The sequence below is a fragment of the Stegostoma tigrinum genome, chromosome 23 (genome assembly GCF_030684315.1).
Source record: "Stegostoma tigrinum isolate sSteTig4 chromosome 23, sSteTig4.hap1, whole genome shotgun sequence".
NCBI classification, from domain to species: domain Eukaryota; kingdom Metazoa; phylum Chordata; class Chondrichthyes; order Orectolobiformes; family Stegostomatidae; genus Stegostoma; species Stegostoma tigrinum.
Window position 1 is genome coordinate 15995103 of NC_081376.1, and position 25623 is coordinate 16020725.

Here is a 25623-nt window from a genome sequence, read left to right on the forward strand (position 1 = left end):
CAAAGAAACATGATATTTTGCCCATTGGTGTGAGCTGTATTCTCTCAGAATCACAAGGTTGTGCATTTCATCCTGCTTCACAGTACATTTGCCTTGAGATAAAATCTTACCAAATGCTGAGGAGAAATTAAGGGGTTCATTTTTCAAGTGGTCTGGAATTTTCTGCAAGTGTACATTATATGACAATAGTAGATCAGCCCCTTACAACCACTCCTTGGCCATGTTTTTAGTCACTGCTTCTAAAAGCTCGTTATGTGATTCGGTGTCAATTTTTGTTTACAGTACTGTTGTGAAACTACTTAGAACATCTTACTAAGTGAAAAGTGCTATGTAAGTACTCTTGTGAAGTATCCTGCATTGTGCCATGCAAGTTTTGTATACTGAAGGTGTGCTCCAAACAGGAACATTGTTGTGCTATAATTTGACAAGCAATCTCCCTAACGGTGCAGCAAATGATCAGTTACATATGGGTTATGCATTGCATGAACAATTGGCAATTATATGAAATTAAATCACGGGCTTTTGAACACTTCTGTCAAATTATTTCATTGGGTCACAACGGTTGGGTATTTTGAGAAAATAGTTCAATTCGGCTTTTACCAAAATTTAAAATTGTTATGGATTTTATTCAGTTTGAACATTTAAGTTGGCACAGGTGCACTTTGTTAGAGACAGATAAAATATTTCAACTTAATAAAAAGGTACAATGGGATGTGGTATGAAATAAAGGCAAGAACACAATCGGTTTATGCAATGCAGCGTTAGGATATTCAGTACATCCTGTCTGCAAATGCTCTCCAAATAATTTTTATGAATTAATTCTGTTCATCTGCCTTTACTCCTTAACTATGTGTATTCTTTTGATTTAAATAATCATGTCATACCCTCTGGGATGCACCAGTTGAACCCTCAATAATACTTTCAGGTAATGTATTCCGGATCGAACTACTCGCTGTATGAAAAAGGGTTTCTTATATCACATTCTTTTGCCCCCTCATTCTCAATCCTTTTGTAGGAACAGTTTCTCCCTTTCTTTCTGTCCCAGCTCCCTCATGATTTTGATCACATTTTTGAATCTCCTCTTAGGCTTCTCCTGTCCAGGGAAAACAGTCCCATCTTCTTCAATCTATCTTCATAACTGAAGTGTCTTATGCCTGAAACTCTTGTACATCCCCTCTGCACTGTCTCCAGTAGACATACATCATTCCTTAAGTGTGGCACCCAGAATGGTACACAGTACCCCAGCTGAAGTCTAACTAGCATACAAGTTAAACGTAATCTCCTTGCATCTGTACTCTGCCACTGGGAAGCTCTGAGCATCCTGGGAAGCTCCGTGCTGACCAATCTGCATGATGACGCATGGCTTCTGCTTTCAGAAACTATTGAAGCTGCTCACGGACCTCGGACATCCACCCTGTGGCATGAAAAATCAGAGGAAATATTTACTCAGTGCCACTATTAATGAAGCCTAGAATACTGTATGCATTCTTAACTACTCTGCTGCCTTTTGAAGACTTATGCACATAAATACCTAGATCCTTCTGCTGCTGCACATCCTTTAGTATAACGCTCTTTTTTTTATGCTGTCTCCATGTTCCTTCTACCAAGCTGTATTGGCACAAATCTCTCTGCTATTGAAATTCATGTACTACCTAACTACCCACCATCTTGTCAATGCCTTTTTGTAGTTTTACACTGTTCTGCTCACATTTTAAAATGCTACCAAGTTTTATTTCATCCACAAAGTTTGAAATTTCCTCTGCACACCAAGACCTGGATCTATCTCTGGAAAAGCACAGGTGTCAAAACCAACCCCTGGGGATACCCACTGCCTTCTGCCAGCCCACAAAGCATCAATTATAGCCACTTCCTATCTCTCAGCAGGTTTCGTATTCATGTTGCTACATACTGTACTGCTTATTCCATGAGTTATAACTTTTCTCATAAATCTGTTGTATGGCAATGTATATAATGTAGTTTGGAAGTTCATATCAATAGCATTAGCCATATCAACTTTGTTTACTTAAAAACATTTCAACTACTTAGTTAAACATACATTTCCCTTAAGAAACCTGTTCTGATTCCTCCTAATTAACCCATATTTTTCCATGTGACTAGTAATTCTATCCTAACTAATTACTTCAGGTATTTTCCTTACCACTGATTGGACTTCTCCTTACAACGTTTCTTCAGCAAGGCTGTTCCATTTCCAATTCCTCATCCTGTGGCACAGTTCCTGAGCCTCAGTAATACTGGAGTATTTTGACCAGAGTCTTTGAAATTTCCATTTTTACTTCCATTAATATTCTTGGATGCATGTCATCCTGCCCTTGTGTTTTGCAACATTATGTACTAGTAGCCTATCCAATACCTCCTCATCAATTTAATCCATTCTAGAGTCATGACCTTCCTCCTCTGTCACCATGGCCTGGGCAGTATCTCCTTCCTTGATAAAGACACTTACAAACTATTTATTTAATATATCAGCCATCCCCTTTTGTGGATGTGTGATTCCTAATTTGTTACTCTTTTTACCACACTTTATCTATGTATGTACTCGTCGCATTTGCATTTCAAGCTCTGAACTGAGATAGGGCAATGCCCTTAACTTACTGTGCTAGCATACCCTGACTGAAGGCTGTCTCCCTTGCCCTGACTGAGGATTACTCCCGTTAGCCTTGAAGACGTGGCCATTAGTACATGGCATGAAGAACATACAGTATGCTGCTGGCTGCAGGTGTGAGATTGATGTAGTTCAGTGTCCTTCAGCAGCAAGTCTGACCCCTTGACTTATCACTACTGAAAACAAGTCAAGCTGCCTTGGCTTTGTGTCTGCATTAAAAGGCAAAGCACAAGTACTGTGAGCATTTAAGCTCTGACTGAGGGGTAAAATACCAGGAGGCAAGGCAAAGCACAGACGTGTAGATGCAAAGTGAGTGAGTGCTCAGGAAGCAAATGAGAGGTCCTGATATGCACCCAGGTGGATTCAGGTGGTGGGAGTCTAGCTGTGTGCAGTGTGTCCTGGAAGCAGCATTAGTGATAAGAGCCAGTGCAATCCAAAGTCCAATGCTAAAGTCTTAGAAATATGTTGTAAAGTTGATTGTAGTGAGTTAGGGTCTAGTGAGCCTGGTGTATCTCCAGAGCCAACCTCCATGAAGGGGAGGTGCAGGAGGTCATTGTTTATGCAGTATGCCCTGAGATATCGGGGACTGCTGTCCAAGATAGAGGCCTGGAACAGCAAGTGGCAAGCTGATGCTAATTCTTGCAAATGAGTGCAAATAGACTTCTCACCACTCATTCACGAGATTCTCCTCTCACCATTCAAAGCCCAGTTTTTTTTTCCCTCGATAGCAGAAAAGAGATTCTGGACAATCTCACCCTATTTCCCCAAATGCCTTGCCAATAGCTTTGTTGTTCTGAGGCTGGAAGATTTCACCCCATAATTCCCACCTGGCAGTCTGTACCTGCAGCTCATTTACCTTTCGACTTTGTTTATTCACATCCATGCATGTAACCTAGATTTAGACGCTGTTTCTGTCTACCTTTCTTCAACTTTACCGATTAGCTTATTGTTCTCTGATCTCTTGCTACCTGTCTACGTGTTTTGTTCATGTTGCTATGATTCTCAAATATATTTTCCTAGTTCCTATGCCTCTGCCAACTTGGCTTAAAACCCAGCAACGCTTGTAGCAGCTCACCAGCTGTCTACTTTGTACAGGAACCGTCTTGCCCAGAGTCAGAACCAGTGCCCCAAGAATCTAAAATCCTCTCTTCTATGCCATTCTTCCAATTTGTCTCATCCTGCTATTTCTGTATTTGCTTGCATGTGGCACCGGGAGAAATCCAAAGATTGCTACTTTTGAGATCTGTCAAACTCCCTAGATTCTGATCACTGTATCACATTCCTCTTGCCACCTACATCGTTGATGGGTAATGACCTCTGTTCATCCTCCTGCTAAAGACGATTCTTCAGCTGCTCTGTGACATTCTTGACTCTAGCACCGCAGAGGCTATCTACCATGCTGCAGTCATGTGTTTCACTGTGGGCAAACACTTGTCAGTTCACCTAACTCAAAAATAACCTGCCATTACTATTTTCCCATTTGCCTTCCTTTCCTTCTGTAGAACTGGCAATCCCTGAGCCAAGACCTTGAATCTTGCTGCACTGTTATGAAGAACCACTATTAAAGATTCAATAGCAGAGCACTTGGAAAACAGTAACAGGATTTGGCACAGACAGTAAGGATTTAGGAATGGGAAATAATGGTTGATAAACATACTAGAATCTTATGAGGATGTAACCTGAACTTTTTCAAAATCGAAGGATTTTTGGAAGATTATTAATATTGCACCCACTATCTCTGTAGATTCTTTGATTAATATCCTTGAATGCTTCCCATCAGGTGCAGGGGATTTTATAAGTCCAATTAATTTCCCTACCATCTTTTTTCAATGATAGTTGTTGGATTTATTTTGTCTCCTCCTTTGGTCCCTTGATTACTTAGTAACTTTGGAATGCTATTAGCGTCTTATTCTGTGAAGACTGATGCAAAATATGTATTCAACTCCACTGCCATTTCCCAATTCCCCATTATTATTTTCCCAATTTCATTTTCTAAGATTTCGATGTACTCATTGGCATTTCTGTTCCTTTTTATATATTTGAAGAAGCTCCTGCTGTCTGTCTTGATGTTATTTGCAAGATCCCCCTCAAAGTTTATCATTTTCCTCTATGCTTTTGTTTGATTATCTTTTGTTTTTAGAACTTTTCCAGTACATGTTTTACCACTTACCCTTGTGATGGTACAAGCTGCCATTATGTTCTGATTTATTCTCTACCTTACTATTTAGCTACGTTTTGGGAACCTTTTGGTTTAAAAAGCCACTTAGCTGCTCCTTTGCTGTGAGGTCCCAAACACAGGTTTGTGCAAGGTCAGTTGTGTATTCCGCTGTTTGTTTTTTTTCTTAGAACAAACTCAGATGTCCAGAGATACTTGAAAGTGGACAGCAAAGGCAGCAGCTGTACAGGTTACTGCTGGGTCAGACAGCAGCGTAGGTTCCTTTCTCAGCTTGAATCACTGCCCATGTGGTCACTGCATTTGTTTCTCTTCCTCCTTGTTGAAATGCAATTGATTTGATCCTTTTTTCCCCCCGTGTTACAAAACAATGCAACTGCTTATTAAACAGTATTTACAGCTCCTAGAATTCAAGGAAGTTGACTGCAATACTGAAAATACCTCAAATTAGAAGCAGCTTTTACAGCCACAATTTTTCCCATCCTCCATCTTGGATTACCTTTATCGTGATTGTTGCCAATTAAATAAAGGGTTTTTTGCTGATTAGCAGATAAAGGCCAGCATCAGGCCAACCTCTGTTGAACAAGGCAATTTAACTAACTTGAAAGTTAATTATTGTAAAAGACAAAATAAAGCATGTAAAAGGCAGTGTTTGGGAAAGATAGTGACATAGTGAAAATGGATTGAGCAGAAGTTTAAACTTTTGTTTCTATATTAAACCATTTAATAGTGCTATGGAATTGAGAATTGTTTTTGTAACAAGATTGCACAAATTGAAAACTTGAAGAAACTGGTTAGTATGGGGTGTTAGATCTCTGATTGTCAGAGATAGACCTGGTACTTTTTCTCTCCATTTACAATGCTTTGAAATGATGTAAGGATATTGTAATGCAAGGTAGCATGAGAAGTAGTCCTTATGTGACAGTGTGACTTCATATCCAATTTTACTGTCATTACCATTGTTTCAATTTATGGCTAAAGTAGAGATCAGAGAAAGGAAGTAATAATGGAATAATTGAATCAAAGGATTCAGATGACATCTATAAGCCACTTGATGTGTTTTATAACATTATCTGAACTTCTTGATTAGATTTATAGTCTAATTACTCATTCCCAACCATGTGAGATTTTACTATTTCATCTTCCTTGCTTGTAATCAACAAGAAGCATGCAAAGTGTAGACCTTTTCATCCCACAATTTGTTTGAATGCTAACATAAAAATAAAAATGTTTTGAGACTGGATACATCAGAGTAAAATGGTTACCAGTGTTTCTCCCTGAATGAATCATTTCTATTTAAAAATGCATTGGCAGAGGCAAAAAGAAATTCGCTATTTAAAATTCAGTACACTGAAACACTGCACAGCATGTTGCTCTGCATTTGAATTCACGTGTACATTAAACAAAACTGAGCAATTTTAGGAGTTAGTAGAAGGGGTAATGAGAAGATTTGGTCAAGCAATGTAATGTAAGTACCTTCAAAAACAAGCTAGAGGTGTAGGCCCTTATAGGAGAAAATTCCAGAGCTTACATTGCAAGTTGTTGAAGACACAGCCATTATGTACTAGAATTTAGAAGAATGAGGGAGGATCTCATAGAAACATAAAATTCTGATGGGACTGGACAGGCTAGATGTGGGAAGAATGTTCCCGATGTTGGGGAAGTCCAGAACTAAGGAGTCACAATCTAAGAATAAGTGGTAAGCCATTCAGAACTCAGATGAGGAAGAATTTCTTCACTCAAGAGTTGTGAACCTATTAAATTCTCTCCCACAGAAGCTGTTGGGGCCAGTTTGTTATATTCAAGAGGGAGCTGGATATGGCCCTTGTGTCTAAAGGGATCAACGGTGGGACACTGAAATTGCATGATCATCTATGGTCATATTGAATGATGGTGCAGGCTCAAAGGGTCAAATGGCCTACACCTTCACCTAGTTTCTATGTTTCAATGTTTCCATTACTGGCAAGGTGAAAGAAGGTAAGACTAAAAGCTGGTGAGAGTAAATTTGGGGTGGAAGGAACTTCATGTAGCCAGAAGAAATTACTGAGATGTTATTCATGAGACCATGTTAGGATCAAATGTACGGATGAGAATTTTTAATTTAAGACATTAGGAGAATCTAGAGCCAGCATAGTTTAGAAAGTGCTGGTGTAAATGTGAGCGGAGATTTGTTGTGGTTCAGATATCAACAGTAGAGATTTCAATCCATGAGTTCATGATGAAGATTGTGGCTGACACTCCACTGCAATAATGTTGGAGGTGTTTTGGATGAGCCCAGCTCCTCTGTCAGTTAGCCAGAAAATATCCTGTCACATTACAGATACAGAGTCAGAAATCTGGCACCTTTGGAATTAAGGCCATGTCATATTTTGGGTATTTCTGGAGTTTTGTTAGGTGGATCAGGCAGAGGACAATTTAGCTCAAGCAATGTTGAGTGGGACTAAGGGTTGTTTAGAATGTGGGAAGAAGTGATGTGTGAAGCAGAAACTGGTCTGGGGTTACATTGGGCTAATGCAGAAAATTGGTGAGGCAAATTATTTTTTGAAAACTAGGAAATTAGAAAAGTTACTCAATTGAGAAAAGTTCTAAAAATGCTAAGTTTTCAGGTAGTTGGATTAGTTACTGTACCTGTATTTCATCTTCATGAGAACTAATTATTTGGTCATTATCAGATGGCTGTCTTTGAGAGCTTGCATGCACAAAATGGCTGCTGCATTTTCCCTCATACCGTATTGGCTGTAAACCATTTTGAGATGTTCTCTGGTCATGCAAGTTACTATATAGAGACAAATTCTTCCTGATCACCCGTTTTCAACTAAATGGATAACAAGTTTATTTACTCAAAATTGCTGTTAGAAATATTGGGTTCTGTCAAGGAAGCTTTCGAACATTTCACCATTAGCAATGGCATTGCATTGCCTTTCTTCTTTCTTTGACAATGAATAATAAAATGAGAGAAATGATTAAACAAAATGGCCTCTAACTGTTGATAAATACCAAAAGTTACAGATGCATTTGTCATCCTGTTTATGTGCATGTCCTCATCCTGTATATTATGGGCCTTAAATTGAAAGTAATTATTCTAATTTGTTTTATTACATTAGTGTAGGTCGTATGAATAAAGGGGGCTTTCTTTAATGCTTTATTATTATTCATAGGAGAAGAGTCAGCCAGCCCAGACTTGTGACTTTTGTGCTGTGCTTCATGGGAATTTTTAGAAAATGATGTCTAAAATGCTCTGACCTGTGACCTTTCCAGCTGCAGCCCCTGCTCTCCACAGGAATCCCATACTTGACTCCTTAGAAAGTCCTTTGTAGCCGTTATCTTCATCCATTTGTTTTGCAGTAGCCTTTGGCAGCACAATTTGATGCCACTGAATGGAATAAAAGGCGTAGAATCATTAATGCCAAGTTCTTTTCAAACGTCTTTCACCCACTACTTAAAGCTAGACTTGAAAGTGTCTGGATTGCAAACAATTCTGTTTGGACGCAAATATATTGACTATCTAAGAAATGGATGCAAGTTAACATTAAAAAAACTTGGCGTTGGCTTTGATTTTCTTTTTGTTGAGTATGAGAAAAATGCAAGCATGAAACAGAGCAATGGTTAAATGCTGGTGTAGTTTTGAAATGTGACAGATTTGCATCTGGAAAGTAAAAAGCTATGCCTCAATTGGCTGAAGAAAAAATATTCTGCTTTCAAAATAACTCAATGTAACAGTAAACTGCATTTATGATTGTGAGAGACTTTCTGCTGTTGAATTTTCAGAATTCAATTTAAAGAAAAGTATGTTTTGTTTTCCCAAGGTGCTATATCTGTTAATTTAAAGGATGTGCAGTTTTCTGGATCCAAAATAAATTGAACAATTTTGACCTTCTACTCAAATTAATTGGATTTTCTGTTCAAATTAATTGGATCTGACTGTCAGTTGAAGTAAAGGGTGTTCCAGCATTTAAATTTAAAATTTTAATGTAACTTAATGAGATGACTGTAGTATTGACAATATGGTAACTCAGTGCTTTTGAGCTCCAAGGGATATTGGAATGGTCAAAATACTTTCTCATGCTAGTAATTGCTCATTTGATGAGATCCTGATTCAGGTAAGGAGATGGTGTTTAAAGGTTTTTCATTTGATTTGATTTTGATTCATTATTGTCACATATACCTAGGTGCATTGAAAGGTTCTGGTTTGCATGCAGTACAGACAGGTCATTTCCATGCAAAGTGTATTCAGGTAACAGAACAGAACAAAGAGTACGGCACAGAAGGTTCACAAAGAGCGAGATCAACATTAAATTTAACAGTTGAGAAGCCCATTCCGGTCAAATAACAGCGGGGAAGAAGCTATTCTTGAATCTATTGGTATATGTGTTTAAGGTTTTGTGTTTTCTGCCCGACGGAAGAGAATCGGGTTGGGAGGGGTCTTTGATTATGTTGGCTGCCTTTCTGAGGCAAAGGGAAATATAGATGGAGTCAATGGCTGGAAGGTTGGCTTGAGTGTTGGGCTGGACTGTGTTCATAACTGTTTTAGTTACTTACGGTCCTGGGCAGAGCAATTGCCATATCAAGCTGTGACACGTACAGATAGAATGCTTTCTGTGGGGCATCTATAAAAATTGGTCAGAATCTTTATGGACATGCTAAATTTCCTCACCCTCCTGAGGAAGGAGAGACGTTATTGTACTTTCTTGACTATCACATCAATGTGGATGGAGCAGGGCAGATTGTTGGTGATCATCACTCCTAGAAACTTGATGCAGTCGGCCAACTCCACCTCAGCTCCATTGATGCAGACAGGGCATGCTCTCCATCTTTCTTCTTGAAAGCAATACCAGCTCTTTTGTTTTGCGAAATGGAAGTTATACTGCAGGAACAATTGCAACTCTTAGATAAATTGTTGCTTTTATAGACCTTCTGATGGCAACTTAGAGCATCCCAAATAGAATTGACTGAAAACTCCATCCTAAAAAAGCATAACCTGCAAGCCTTGTGCTTAGCCCCAATAATGCGTACAGAAGAATCAGTTAATTTAGCACTTCTATAGGAAGAACCAGAATGTCATGTATAATCTGTATAACATTGTATGGCTTGAAAATTTGGAAATATTAAGCCACATCCTGGCATGGTAACACCCAGATTATAATCATGCCAATTTTTATGGCTGAAGTTACAGATGGCAACCCAACCATAAAGAATAAGCATGTGAGGTCCATTCCAAGACTGCTGTTTTCTCACATAGTTAGGAAAGTAAATTCTTTTAAAAATGTATTGTTGACTTGATTTGAAGTATAATCATTTGAAGTGTTCATCACCTTGAAATTCCTTCAAAATAATACAATTGTACTTAATTGTTGCTGCGCACTGTTTCAATGATGAATATGTGAAAAGTAGAAAAGGCAGGAGATGACTGTACTTATTGCCAGAGACTTATCAGAAGACTTTCCTGGGATTCCAAAACCTGTCGATGCACATGCCAAGATTCATTAATGGCCACTACAGTTTGAATGCTGCTGATGGTGGGTTCATCCCTTCAAATACATAGTCCCACATATAATTGCATTTTCTGTTTTCCTTTCAAGAGCACCTCATCAAAGAGGTGCTGTTTTCTTGATTTTGTGGTCTCAGATGGTGTCTGTCAATGGTGCTGGTGAACCACTAGCTCCTGGCTTAGACAGACCCCTTATTTGGTGAGTGGCCCCAGTGTCAGCTTCTCAATTGACTGGCCTGTGCAAAAGTACCTTGTGCTATTCACATACCTTGCGCTATCCAATTCATCTTTGATCCAGGCGGTGGGTCACAAACCTGTTATGGTAAATTATGTTGTTTTTCTATGTATTTTTTTTCCTCATGATCCTGTAAGGTTTCCATCATTCTACTGCTGTTAATTCTGAGAATCTGATAATTCAGTTTTTCTTCCCCCACACTAAATCTCAATTTGTATTATTTGATTCAAATTCTTAGGTAGTTTCTATTTTAGCATGGTGACTTTGAGTTATCAAGTGGAGACTGTACTGTGTCTTCTGCTGCTGTGTTTTGGCCTAAATTTGATCATTTCACTTTCTGTTTCTCTCCCTCTGACATCAGTCTGTTATCCCAAAGAATTTTCCTATCAGCATGTTAGAAAGCTGATTGAATTTTCCTTTTTAGATTCAGTGATGAGGATGGTGGGTGAAATAACAAGAAACATTTGTAAGATTGTGGAGAAAAGCAAGGGAGTGGGACCAAAAGAGTGGGACTAAAATAGTGGCACAGGCTTGATAGGTTGACTGGCATTGTTGAGTGTTTGTGATTCAATGAAAGTAATTTAAATGTGATAAAACAGATTTGAACTTAGACCAGCTGGTTCGGAAAGTCCTGAAGCAAAGCTGTTAACTTTGGGTTTTAATTTGCTACACATTTGTGTTAGTTACATGCACAGTAAATATTTAAGAAAAGTGTTACATTCTAGAAATATAGAAACAAAATAAGAGCAGGAGTAGGCTATTTGGCTGTTTGACCCTGCTCTGCCATTCAATATGATCATGGTTGATCATCCAACTCAGTCCCCTGTTCTTGCTTTCTCCACATACCCTTTGATCCCTTTAGCTCTGAGAACTATATCTGACACCTCCTTGACATCATTCACTCTACTGGGCTCAACCTCTTTCTGTGGCAGAAAATTCCACAGTCTAACCACTCTTTGGGTTAAGAAATACCTTCTCATCTCAGTTCTAAATAACCTACTTCATATCCTGGACTACAGTCCCTGGTTTTGTACTCCCCAGTCATTAGGAACATCCCTCCTGCATTTACCTTGTCTAGTCCTGTTAGAATTTTGTAGGTTCTTCTAAACTCCAGAGAATATAGTTTTAACTGATCCAGTCTGTCTTCAGTCATCAGTTCCGTCATGGAAGTCTGACAAACTTTTGTACAACTCCCTCCCATTGCCAGCATGCCCTTCCTCAGATAAGGAGACCAAAACTGCACACAGTACTCCAATTGTGATCTGACCAAGGCCTGGTACAATTGCAGCAAGACATCACTGCACTCGTGCTGGATTCCTTTCACATTCAAGGCCAAACCCACTCAGAAGAGAGCTTCAGTGGTGGGACCACATAGTGGAAATTGGTGCATAGTGCTGACATTGGTGAATCAAAATCATTACTTTGATGGATGAAGAGTTGAGTAGGCTTGAGTTTGTGCACTTATATACAGGATCATTTACTGTTATACACTCCCTTAGTACACAGCTCTGTGCTGTGAGTACTAAATCATGACATTTGTCTCATTGGCAATTTTGTTTAACTAATTGTAATGCTGTGTTAGTGTGCAATCTCTCTTCCTCCTAAACTCAATCAATTTCATTGCTGCCATACTTCAAAGAATTTGACAGTTAATTAAAACCCAGTTGAAGAATAGATTTTCTTACGTAAATTGCACTTGTAACTTTCCATTTATTCCATGAAATAAAAGCAGGAAATTGCTGTTAGAAAGCACATTATGCAACCTCAGGATGTTGCTTTTCCAAGTCAGTGGCCTACTTTTGAGATATTTTTGTAATGTAGGGAATACTGTAACATTTTTGCAGCAAAAATTTGTAAATAACTTCCAGGTTGACAGTAAATTTGTCTGCGATTATCATCAAGTGTACATAATGTTTTGGCTTCCTTTCCAAAACTGCCCACTCAACCTCCTCATCTTCTGAAAAGATACCTAATCTGCATTAATAATAGTGATCTGAGCCTGTGCATCCAATTTGCTGTTCTTCCAAAACAGGAATGCGTTTCCTTTAAGCGTAGAAACGTAGAGATGAATGCTGCTCAAAAAACGTCTGAAATGTGGTCTAGCCAAAGGATTGTAATGAGTTGATGTCATCATCTGGATTTAGGTTTACTGCACATGCTGCACATCTATAGAAACATGATTGAAAGCCCTTAGACTAGATCAATGAGTGGTTAGTTCAAACTTGCAGGATTTTTTTCACATTTTACTTCTTTCCATCTTCCTCCACACTGTAATGATTGTCGATGTTCCCAGGCCTGCTATGCATAATTAACTACGTTTATTCACATTGGAAAGCATCCATTATTTAAACTCCCAAATAGTACCCAGATCATTCAGAATATAAACTGTGCAATAAATGTTTATTCATTTCATTCCCTAGATTTATGAAGCTTCACCTAAATGATTAACTTCACAATTTCTGGGGGTCGTAGTGAAATGGAGAAGGCCCATGTGCAATTATATCTTTAAGTTAAATGTTTTGTTTCCCAGATTATAAAATTAAACTAATAGTTTTATGTAAAACAAAAATTAAAACTAATTTTTATTTTAGTAAACAGGGATGATGTTTTAAATGAACAGATTAAAAAGAAATTTATTGATCCCAGTTGGCAAACTTGTGAGGAATAGAGACAACTTTCCTGTTAAAACTGTGATTCTGGGATATTTAAAAAGCTCATGTAGGCCAAGGTTTGATTTTTGTTTTGAAAGATTACATGATTCACCTAATGTTTTGCGCCCCCCCACCCCACCGGTTGTAGCTCTTTGAAGAACTTGATTGGCTTTGAAAACTTTAAATTATTTATCAGTGTATTTTATCTTATCAGTATTATTATGCTCAAATTCTGCTTCAAATAAACATGCAAGTAACATGAAACATGAACATTTTGTTCAAGTACAGTAATTGCTTCTAAAGAATAATTATCTAATGGGTTCTATTTCTTGATTGTAATTCAAAGTGACAACTGACAAAATCTTTGAGGCCTAGAATCACTACAGTGTCAAAGCAAGCCATTTGGCCCATTTGAGTCCATATTGATCCTCCAAAGAGCATCTCACCCAGACCACAACCCCGCACCCCCCCCTCCCAACTTTATCCCTGTAAACCCTGCATTTCCCATTGCTAACCCACCTAGTCTGCACATTACTTGACACTAAGGGCAATTTAGCATGGCCAGTCCACTTAACCTGCACATCTTTGGACTGTATAGAAGATCCAGGCAGACATGGGGTGAACTTCACTCAAACAGTCACCTGAGGCTGGAATTGAACCCAGGTTCCTTGAGGTAGCAGTGTTGTTGCAAAACCTAGTACGCATTTCGGTCATTTGTTACCATTCAGAGAGCACCAATTTTGCTTTGAAACAGACGTGTTTGAAACTGATAATATCAGGTAATTATGGTTAAAGGGGGCTGTACACCCCATTTTACTTCCCACACTGCCACTGTAATTGTTTCCAAATAATACCCAAGTGTTTGTTTCTATTTGATCAATATTACACATATTGGTCGCTATCTGTGAGAAGATTATATTCATTGCAACCATCTCATACCTCTGATTCTGATCTCTGAATCAGAAGATTGTGGTTTCAAAGTCTCACTAATTTTAGGGATCAAAGCCCAGCAAGCACTTGGAGAAACAATGGGGCAGTATTTCAGTAACATAACTCAGTAAGATTTAGGGTAGTCTTAAAAAAGATCAAAATGGAACCAGAAATAAAAGTTTTGAATTGGAAGAAGGCCAGTTTAATACGATAAGACTGGATCTGGCCAAAGTGGACTGGGAGCAGCTACTTGTTGGAAAATTTAACATTGGATCAGTGAGACTCTTTCAAAAAGGAAATTGTGGAAGTGTGTGGCCAGTGTGTTCCGGTAAAAGTGATGAGTGCAGTCAAACATTTCAGAGAACCTTGGAAAAGAAGAAATGTACAGGATTGGATAAGGAGAAAATATGAAGTTTCTATAGGTACTATGGACTACGAGCACAAGAGGCCTGGGAGGCATAAAGCAAGTGCAAGGGGTTGCTTAAAGACGAAACTAGGAAAGTAATAAAGGGGAATGAAGGAGCACCGACAGGAAATAAAGAAAATCCAATATCAGTTTCCAAGTATATTAGTAACAAGAGCATAATCATGAAAAGAGTAGAACCGTTTAAGGACCTAAGTGGCAGTCTGTGGGTGCAGCTGGACCACATAGTTGAGGTTTTAAACAAGTACTTTATATCGGTATTCATATTAGATAAGAATGATATAGAAATCTGGCAAGCGTAGCGTGTTACACTTGAACAAGCGATAGCTGAGAGGGATGAAGGGGCAAGGGGAAAGGATGAATCAACTTGGCTTTGTCATGACGAGATATTGTCTGCCAAGTTTGATTGAGTTTTGTGAGGAGGTGACTAGATCTGTTAATGAGGGTATTGTAGTAGATGCAGCCTGCATGGACAAAAATAGAAATTGCTAGAAAAGCTCAGCAGGTCTGGCAGCATCAATGGAGAGAAATCAGAGGTAATGTTTCAGGCCAAGTGACCCTACCTCAGAACTTTGACAGTCTACTTGGACTTTGGTAAGGCCTATAATATGGAAATGCATGGGTGACTGATTAGGAAGGTAAGAGCCCCTGGGATCCAAGGCAGTTTGGCTAACTGGATCCAAAGTTGGTTTAATGGCAGTGATGATGGTTGTGGTTAGTTTTTGTGGCTGGGATCCTGTTTCTAGTGGTATACTGCAAGGTTTCATGCTTTTGGGTCACTTCCTGCATATAATGTACGTTAACCATCTAGATATGAAAGTAGGAAGCTTGATCAATAAGTTTGCAAATGATGTGAAAAGTGGTGGTGTGATAAATAGCGAGGAAGAAAGCATTGGACAACAGGGCAATATAGGAGGCTGGTCAGAGGGCAAAATGATGGCATGTCCACAGAACCTTGCAAGCAACAGGACAGGTGAATAGGATTGAAGAAGGCATATGGGATACACACCATTATTAGTTGAGGCATTGAATGCAAGAGCAAGGAGGTTATGATGGAGCTGCATAAGTCGTTAATTAGGTCACACTTTGAGAACTGTGTGCAGTTCTGGCCACTGCATAATATGAACAACGTAACTGTGCTAGAGAGTATACAGATGTGATTTGTCAGGATGTTGCCTGTTCTGGAGTGTTTCAGCTATGATGAGATGGGATAGGACAAGTTGGTTTTCTTCTGAGCAGAGAACAGTCAGAGGGAACCTGACTGAGGTGTACAGAATTGAGAGGAACATAAATAAAAAAAGCAGAGAGTTCCCCTTAGTAGATGGATCAATAACTACGGGAATAGAGTTAAGCTAAAGGATGGGAGGCTTAGAGGAGATTTGAAGAATTTATTTAACTGAGATGGTTGGGTATCTGGGACCCATTGCCTGACAGAGTAGTCAGATGTGAGGATCCTGACAATATTTAATAAGTATTGAGATGATTTCTTGAAGTGCTGTGACATAGAAAGCTATGAGACAAATGCTGGAAAGTTTGACTAGATAGGTACTTGATGACTGTCACAACGAGCTGAAAGGCCTTTTTCTGAGCTGTGAAACTCTATGACTCTAAACTCTTGCATATACAATGCACAGTCTTCAAGCTCACATGCTTATGTACCAAAGGTAGGAGGCAAGTGAAATACTACATTCATTTGAGCCTCAAGTGAAATTCAAAACAGAAATAGGAGGAATCACACAGGGTAGCACGTCCGAACAGTTATTCATCTTGCTCAAGCGGGTCTCCCTGGGGTCACGTCCACATATGGGACCAACAGATTAACTCCTCTACTCTCAGATGCTTCACTTGCAGTCATTGCTTCTGATTCTTGAAGAGGGCCAAGAGATGGAGAGAAGGAACCTGTGTTTGCAGGAGTATGAGAGAGACTGAATTTCTGACTGGACCAACAGGTCCTTATAGATTCTGTCTCACCCTGATATTGGGGCAACCTTCCTCTAGATTGATTGATTGTTCCCATGAGTGTATTTTCCCAGTGGTTGGGGATTTTGGGGCAATTTTGGCAGCTGCCCATGTGTATTTTTGACCCTGCACTCCAGCATGTTACTGATTTATGCTTGGACTGTCAGAGATGTTCCTGCTTTGATGTAGAATTTTGTACTCCAAGCTAATGTTCTGAGGGCATCGGTTCAAATCTCATCATGGCAGCTGGTAGAATTTAAGTTAAATTAATAAGGCTGGAATAAAACGCTTGTCACAGTAATGGTAATCATAACAATTAATCTGCTGCTGTAAAAAGTCATCTGGTTCACTGATGTGTTTTAGGGAAAGACATCTGTCATACTTATCTGGTCCAACTCCAGGTCTGCAGCAATGCGGTACATTATTAGTTGCATTCTGAAATGTCCCAGTGAGTCACTCAGTTCAAGGCAGTTCGGGATGTTGACTTTGTTGGAATCACCAATATCCTATGACTGAATAAAATTATATTTATAGGGCATCTTTAGTGTAATAAAACATCCCAAAGTGCTTCATAACAGCACTTATAACACCAAGGCACATAAAAATATCTCTTTAGTTCAGATGACCAAAAGTTCTTTCAAAGAGGAATGTTTTATCTTAAACCAAGGTTGAGGCGTGGAGAGATTTAGGGAGAGAAGTGCTGAGGTTAGGGTTTAGGCATCTGAGATGTTAAACTGAGGCACAGTTTGCCCCTTAGGTGGACCTAAATGAATCCTCAGCTGCATTCAATGTAGAGAAGTTCTCCAGTGTCTGGATAGTTATCCTGCTGCCTACATCTTAAAGAAAAGGGTTTTCTTGTTTCCTCCAAAATCTGTGCCTGTCTTTGGTGAAACTCATATTTGAATCCCATGGATCAGGTTTCCTGCCGAGCCATAATACTGGTGTAGCTCTTGCCAAGGTCACAATTAACATCCTATAACAGAGGTATAACAAACATACTGTAACAAAAGGAAGCTATTCCTCCTTGTCTTTCCCACCTGTTTTCTGTCTTTGGCATGGTCCAACTGGTGAATCTGCACTCACTGGTTCCATTCTTATCGAGTGATCACCAAAGTATGACTTTCAATAGGTTCTCTGCACACTTCTGCACCACCGCTGATAATCTGGTCGAGTAGTTTGCCATTTCTGTTATAAAATCAATCGTGGACCCTGCCAGGTTATCATCACCTTCAAGCATATGATAATGATTGAGAAAGTTCTATAATGGGCAGACAATCAGCCTGTCAATTACTCATGTATGCTGAAAGATTTCCATTTATGTAATTGCCTTCATTATCTCAAAATATTCCAGAAGATATTACAATGAAGTACTTTTGAAGTGGAGTCACTCTCCTAATGTAGAAGATGCTGTGGCCAATTTACAAACAGCGAGCCCCCGAAGGAAGCAGAGTGATAATGAAGGAATAACTTGTTTTAATGAGGTTTGTTGAGTGACTGATTTTGACTAGGGCTTCAAGGGATAATGCTCCTGTTAAACATCACGCCTATACAGATAATCAGATTTTATTGCCATGCTACATTCATACATATGCTAGCATACGAACTAGTCTGGGCTCAGGAGTTAGCTCACTCCAAAATGATTTCATAATTCAAACTGACTTCATTTATTATCATATGATTTTGAAAGGGATGGCAGTCTGGCAGGTTCAACTGCTGTTAAGCGTCCTTAATGGAATCCACAGAAACCAGGAAGGAAGATTATATTTTGCCTCCCATGTCGAAGCAGTGTGTTAAGGTGCTTCTTTTTATTATTAATGAGCGTAGTTAGTTAATTATTCACACTTTCTACACATGGACTCAGATCCTTTTCCTACTGCTATGTTTATACTACAGACCACAAATTGGAGAGCTGAAATGTTTTTGATCTGATTTTTATTCTTGCCTTTTGTTTTATAATATGTCAGTTTTAATTTAACGCTTATTTTATGCAGTCCTATTCCATTTAAGACATGCCCATCAGCTTTTACTGTCTTGATTAGGTGTCTAAAAAAATGAGTTCACTATCAATGTGCCATTAGCACATTTGGTTGCTTTAAAGGAACAACATAGGAAATTTGTATTTCACTTAATGCTACATTGGAAGGTTACTTGTACTTGAAATATGATTTAGTTTTTATCAGCTGAACAGAAATAAAGAATTAACAACATTTTGTTCAGGCATTATGATGTGCCTGAGGTGGTTGTTATTGGCTCAAGTAAAGCATTGGATTGTAATGAAACACTTGGAGCTGGTAATGGTTGTAATGCTTGAATAAAACAATGTTATCACTGTTGTTATAAGTTTTGTATGTGTTGCTTTCTTCCAAATCCTCCACATTGAGGCTATTTGCATGAAGTCAAAGACGATGCTTTCTTTGTTTAGTAGTTTGAATCAGCTAGACGAACCAGGGGGAAGAAAATCATTTTTCCTGTTTATGTGCAGCTGATGTTTTGTTGACTTGTTTGGTATTGCCGGAAGACTGGTGAACAAATCCTGGAATTTCAAATGATTCCACTATTTCCTAACATCGGGTCTGTACAAAAAAAATCAAAAATCTGTCAGATAATCTATCATTTAAGAGGCTGAAAGTCCATTATGCACAAAGATTGAGAGACTGCTTATTTTTCTGAAGCTATAATAAATCACAAGCAAAACTGTTTGAGAAATTGCACATTTCAAAACTGGGCTTCTCTAAGACTTTTTTTTGCAGAATGTCATTTACAGATGAATACTGACAATTTCCAATTTGTAATTGTCCAGTTACAAACTCTTATTTCCCTTGGCTTTTCCTCACATGTAAGATATAGCAGTTGCTTATCAAAAGTATTTCAATAACTGTGTTCTCACTTAGGTCATCAAATTTATTAAAATATTGACTAATTTTGCTGCATTAAGTATTAAATGTTGCCTAAAGACCTTCTGTTGTAATTCTTTTAATTTGTTATAAATGATTTCATTGTTGACAGACTGGTTAAAAATAAATGCCTGTTTGACTTGATTCAAAGAGTTCACCTTCCTTCTGAGTACAGCAACTTGTTACTTTAATGATGAAAGTACTTTTGGATTTAAGATCTAGAATGTTGTATAATTTATATAGAATCTGCAAGGAAAATATGTTTTGTCTGAACTGCTCCATATGTGACTCTTCCCACCACCCTTCTTCTTCTCATTTTATTAACATATTAAAGCAATTAAAACTAGGGTATGGGAGCATCTTTTTTGGTAATTGTTCAGTGCAGACATAATCCATCCCTGTTAATACATGACTGCAAGCAGTAAAGATATGTTTAGTTAGTGCATGGATACCTGATATGTTAGGCGCTTGGAAACCCATTTTAGAGGTAAAACAGACAATTCTGAGCCTTTATTCCCATTTTACAAATTTGTTGCTTACTGTGACGATATAAGTTCAGGAATGCTCCTTTGAGAAAGATTTATCAGCACTTGACATCCTCTTCACAACTGGGACCTAATATATATTAAGCTCACGCGTCTTAAGAAGGTGAGATAATGGTAAAGTGCCCAAAAAAAGTTGCTGTGAATGGTCTGAAGTGCATTTTTTTAAGGGACTACGGCATTTCTATAGCTCTCTTCTCAAGCAAGCTTCAAAATGTTACCTGTGGCTATCTCAGCAGTTTTCCCAATACAAGATATTTTATTTCTATTTCATGCAGATATTAGATGTCAACAAATCTGTTCTTAAATACAATATTCTTAATGATAGTGGACGTGTTTATGTCATAGATTAACTTAAACCTTGGCCCCATTATTAGATTTATTTTCCATTTTGCCTATTTTAACTTTTTTTTCCTCGATATTTTTGCATTTTATGGAATAGATTCTGTCATACCTTTCTTCATCAATTTTGTCATCATTATCTGCCACCTTTGGTTCTAAAATAGATCTAATTTACAAACTCCACAGTCCATGAGCCTCACCACTAAATAGATGTTTGACAGATCTAATCATACCCCAGTGTGAAATTATGCTGGTTACATGAGATATTGTTACCAGGATGGAATCATTTAGCTCTTTAAATAAATCTGCTGTACTTGTACATTATCGGAATTGGAAAATTTACTTAGAATTTGAATGGCTTTGTATGTTTCAAACTGGAGCTACAAACTCACTTTTAAATATTTGCAAGAAGATGATTCTATGAGCTTAACTGTGGAGCTAATTGTTGAAGATGCATTAGACAATAATGAGAACCAGCAGCTATTATATTGAATTTTTTTTGAATTACTGTAAATCTCCTTCCATAACTTCCATTGGCCCTTTGTTATTGGCTATTCTCTCAGCTGTCTGTCCAAAAATCCTCTGCAATGCCCTTAATAAACCTTTCTGCCTTTAAAGTACTTATATATCAGACAAGTGTATTTGAAATGCTGTAAATTAAAAGTGCAATGTAAAATGCAAGATGTTGTTGATTTGTTCAAATTAAAACAAAACTAAATATTTTAAGGAGGCAAACAATGAGTAGAAATACCTGATTATTTTTTTCCATTCAACAAATTCGCTTGTTTTGCCAATGCAATTAATCCTTTGTCCTCACTCATGGAATGACTTGATGCTTATTTGCTTTTCATTATGGATTCTGTTTTCAGTATTTAGTTTATAAACTGTTCTCTATTCAAAACCTGCTGTGAGGCTATCATAATGCTTACAAGACTTGCGTTTCCTCATACTAAATAATAAGATAAATTTCACATCTGTTAGGCATGTGAAATACTGGTAAATATTGTCATTAATCTCCTCTGTTGAAATTTCTGATTCTATTACAGTTGTTTATATTGTAAATATTACCAACATAATCGTTGCGTATTTAGTTTATGTTTTGGGTACTAATATTTACGTGTTTAGTGAATGCTGTGGATGCTTAGATTCACATAAAGCACTTCGTTCTTGCAGTTCTTTGTTGGGAGAATTCAGGAAGCTTGATCTAGAAAAGCTGAAAGAAAAGGGGATCCGGCTAATTTCTGAAAAACCATATTAATGCTTATGATTTTAGAACATTTAGTTGTACTTCTCATACCAGTGGTTCGATCACTGGAAAGTTATAAAGACGTTCGTGAGAGTAGAGGTTCCATTTTTTGGAAATTGTCTCAAATCGCAGCACTGATGATATTTTCTTCTCATGGTTTCCCAGCAGATATGAATAGCAATGCAGACATAGCTGTAGGTCACTTGGCTTTTATTCGTCTCCCGTGCCCTTGCCCTGTCGATACCAGTTTTTGAATTAATTTTGGGTTGAATTGCTCAAAGGCTGTTTTGTTCAGCAGACACTTGTGATCTAAAAACCCATGGAGGATCTGACATCTGCATGTAGAAAATCAATAGATTAAGAGTGAGTATAATTATATACTGTTTCCGAAAGATCCCTGCATCCTTTCATACGTAATTAGTGCAGAATTTTTCATTATTTACAACATACTTTCCATTCTAGCTTAGTAATGCTTTGTAATGATGTATTCAGTGTAAAATGTTAAGCTTTGTAATAGTTGCAGCTATTAATTCCATAACACTCGCAAACTGTTTTGGACTTGTATCAGAATTCTGAAAATAAAGATTAGCAAAATTTCTTTTAGCCTTTCAAGAAAGGCTGTTCTTCACTGGAATGTTCTGTTGAGTTTTCCAAAAGAGATACAGTAAATCTTAAGGTAAAGTTTAAAAATTTAAATATAACAATTGAAACTTATTAATGATATTTTACTTATCAGTGTTGAAAGCATGGTACTTTGTGAAGCCCAAAGTATGTTACGATGTTATATAATTGTAAGTTTCCCTTTCCTTTGCTAAAGCAGAAGAAAAATCATTGGTAGGATCTAAGAATCAGATAAAATGGCAGCAAGGCATTTCGGAGCTTAAAGTGCCTAAATTAACAAACTTGGAGCAAGAGCATGACCGATTTATCAACATTATCAGAATCTATAGGGCAAAGCACAAATGTAAGTATTTTTGAAGTCAAGTAAAACCTACAAGGCAATTCCCTTGATGTTATTATCAATGAAATCCCCTCTCCCGTAATTTCCCCAACTTTCCTAAATTGATATTAGAATTTCTCTCCCAGTGCTAACCAGTTTTACTTATAAAGCAAGTAAGTGAGAAAGTTGGGAGATAAGATATGCAAAACAAGCAAAAGTGGAAAAGAAAGTATCTGATAGTCATTGAATTGCCGTTGCAGGCAGTGCACAATAGTTGAAGGGATTTTTTTTTATCTCTGCAGGAATTTGTTCATCCTGCACGACATGGAACAGTTGCAGGGATGCCTCTTGATAGTTCAGTTTTGACTGTTCCAATGGCGAGCCATCTGAGGGTAAAATGGGGCATGCATGCAGGAAATGATTACACATCAAAAGAAAAAGGTTGACACAAGTGCAAGTAAAAAATATCCATGAAAATGAGCAGAGGACTGAGTAGAGCACGTACATAAAATGGAGATTATACAAAGAAAAAAAACATAAAAGTAGGATGTGAAAAGTCAAACGAACAACTGGTTTGCCATCATTTCCCTGTATTTATGGAATCTATAAAACATGATACCAAGAAACTGCTGAAAGCACTAGGTGTAACAAAAGGCTAAAGGTTCTGAGAGCATTCCGGTTTTAGTGCTGCAGAAAATTAAGAAACGTCAGTGCTGGAGAAACTCAGCAGGTCTGGCAGTATCTGCAGAGAGAGAAACAGAGTTAATGCTTCAAGAGTACTTTATGACTTCTTCAGAACCGAACCGCAATGTAATTGTGATGGGTTTTATGCTGTGGAAAGGGGAAAGAAGTAATTGGAGCAAATAGGTCAGGGTATAGATATAATGCGACCGACCATAAGACATGGGGGCAGAGAAGCATGTCATTCAGCCCATTAAATCTGCTCTGCCATTCAATGCGATCACGGCTGATCTGGTAATCTTCAACTTCACTTTCTTGCCTTTGCCCTGTCTTCATTATCTTACTGATTAAAAATCTACCTGCCTCAGTCTTGGCTAAAGTTAATGACCCAGGTTCACTGCTGACTGAGAGGACAATTTGCTTCTCCTCTCCATCTTAAGTGTGCACACCCTCATTCTGAGATGATGACTTCTGGTCTGAGATGCTTCCATAAGTGGGGGAAACCCTTCTGTATCTACCGTGTCAACTCTCCTAAGAATCTTTGTATGTTTCAATGAGGTCACGTCTCATTTTTCTAAATTCCATTGAGTACAAGCCACATCTACTAAATTTCTCCTTGTAAGACAGTCCCACCATACCTGGTAATACCCCAGTAAACTTTCTGAAATATGTCTCCAATGCCAGTGTATCTTTCTTTAGATAAGGGCCCAAAGGCACCCTACTTTTACACTCTTTCCCATAGGAAATAAAGAGCAGCATTCTGTTTGCCTGCCCTATTACCTGCTAAAGTTGGATGTTGGCTTTTTTGAGATTCATGCACAGAAATTCCCAAATCCCTCTGTTCTGTAGCTTTCTGCAGTCCTCCTCTGTTTAAATAATAATCAGCTCCTCAATCCTTCCTGCCGAAGTCCACAACTTCTCATTTTTCCAGATTATATTCTAACTGCCAAGTTTATTCCCATTTGCTTAATTGTCCATATCCAAATGTAGACACTGTAATTCTCAACCTTTGCCTCCCCATCCATTTCTGTGGCGTCCGCACATCTGGTAACAATGCATTAATTTTATTTGTCCACCTCATTAATATACAATGTAAATACCTGTGACTGCAGAACAGGTCACTGGCAACCTGTAATGGTGGAGTGTCACAATGTGAAAACTCCCCCATTATCCCAACTCTCGGTCTTCCCTGTTAGAAGATCTCAAATCCATGCCAATATACAAAGTGCAAAGCCGTGGACATCACAGAGCCTCACCACATTTCGATCTCTTTTTAGTTCTAACGAAGCCATAATGGACTCAAAATGCTGACTGTGGTTTGTCTCCACAAATGCTGTCAGATTTGTTGACTTTTCTCTTGTGCTTTTTGTTTTTGTTTCAGATTTCTGAGCAACTGCAGTATTTTGCTTTTACTTCAGTGCTAAAGACTTGTTTTCCAGAACTAATGATGCCCATAATCATGTTGTTCCAATACAACTACAACAGTGACATTTACCGAACAATGTAGAATATTTTCCAGATATGCTCTATCAATAAAAAGCAGGACAAATCAAGTTTGGTCAGTTAAGGCCCTATCAATCAATCTTTTAATCATCAGTAACGTAATTAAAGCTGTTTACAGCGCTTTCCAGTGACACACAATGACAACATTCTCACTGTTGAAATGTTTATGTTATACCAGGACCACATCGCACCGTTCGTCATTGTAATCATGGTCCAAGTATGGATCAAAGAACTGAATTCCAGAGAAAATGTGAATGACTGCTGTGGACATTAATGCTGAGTATAATGTAGTCTGGGAGGTATGGAGTTCACGATCTCTCTACTGAATGATGTCAGATTTAGTGCAAAAGAACATGAAAGTGGTTATTGGAGACCAGTCACTACAGCTACAGGATATTGCAGCTGGAGAACATTAGGGTTCTATCCTAGGCTGAACCAGTTTCAGAAACTTCACCAGTGGTTCATCCCTCGATTGGAAGATTGAGAATGGAGATGTTCACTGATGATTTCACAATGTTCAATATCATTTAAAGCTGCTCAGGTTCTGAAGCAGTCACTTTCAAAATGCAACACGGGCTAGATAATGTTGGTCTTAGGCCGACAAGTGGCAAGTTATATTTGTGTCACCTAACTTCTAATCAATGATTTCCAGCAAGGCAGAATCTGACCATCCTCTGAGATGATCAACAGCATTACCATTACTGAATCCTCTATATTCTAGTTATCTAACAGCCTGAGAGTTACCATTGACGTGAAATGTAATTGGACAAACCATATAACTATTGTTACCAAAAAGTATGTCAAAAGCTGAGAGGTTTGCAATGGGCTACTTGCCTTTTGACTCCCAAAGCCTTCACCTACAGGGCACAAGTCAAGAGTATGATTGAATCTTATCCGCTTGTCTGGATGATACCAGCTCCAGAAATACTTAAGACTCAACATCATCTAACACACAGCAGACTGTTTGATTTGCACATCATTCACAATCTTGA

At 38.2% G+C, this 25623-nt stretch overlaps 1 protein-coding gene across 4 annotated transcripts in view; it reads left to right on the forward strand.

Annotated features, from left to right (window-relative positions):
* Positions 1-25623, forward strand: part of lmf1 (lipase maturation factor 1) — a 584074-nt gene that overhangs the window by 227556 nt on the left and 330895 nt on the right. The window contains exons 1-2 of one of the 4 annotated variants that reach the window (XM_048551894.2): positions 21758-21870; positions 22328-22471. The exons of 2 other annotated variants lie outside the window; for them this stretch is intronic. In XM_048551894.2, coding sequence (XP_048407851.2) covers positions 22424-22471 — 48 coding nt within the window. In that variant the 5' untranslated portion in view covers positions 21758-21870; positions 22328-22423. Of the gene's footprint in view, positions 1-21757; positions 21871-22324; positions 22472-25623 lie in introns of those variants that run through there. One more of the 4 variants, XM_048551895.2, reaches the window with a different exon arrangement.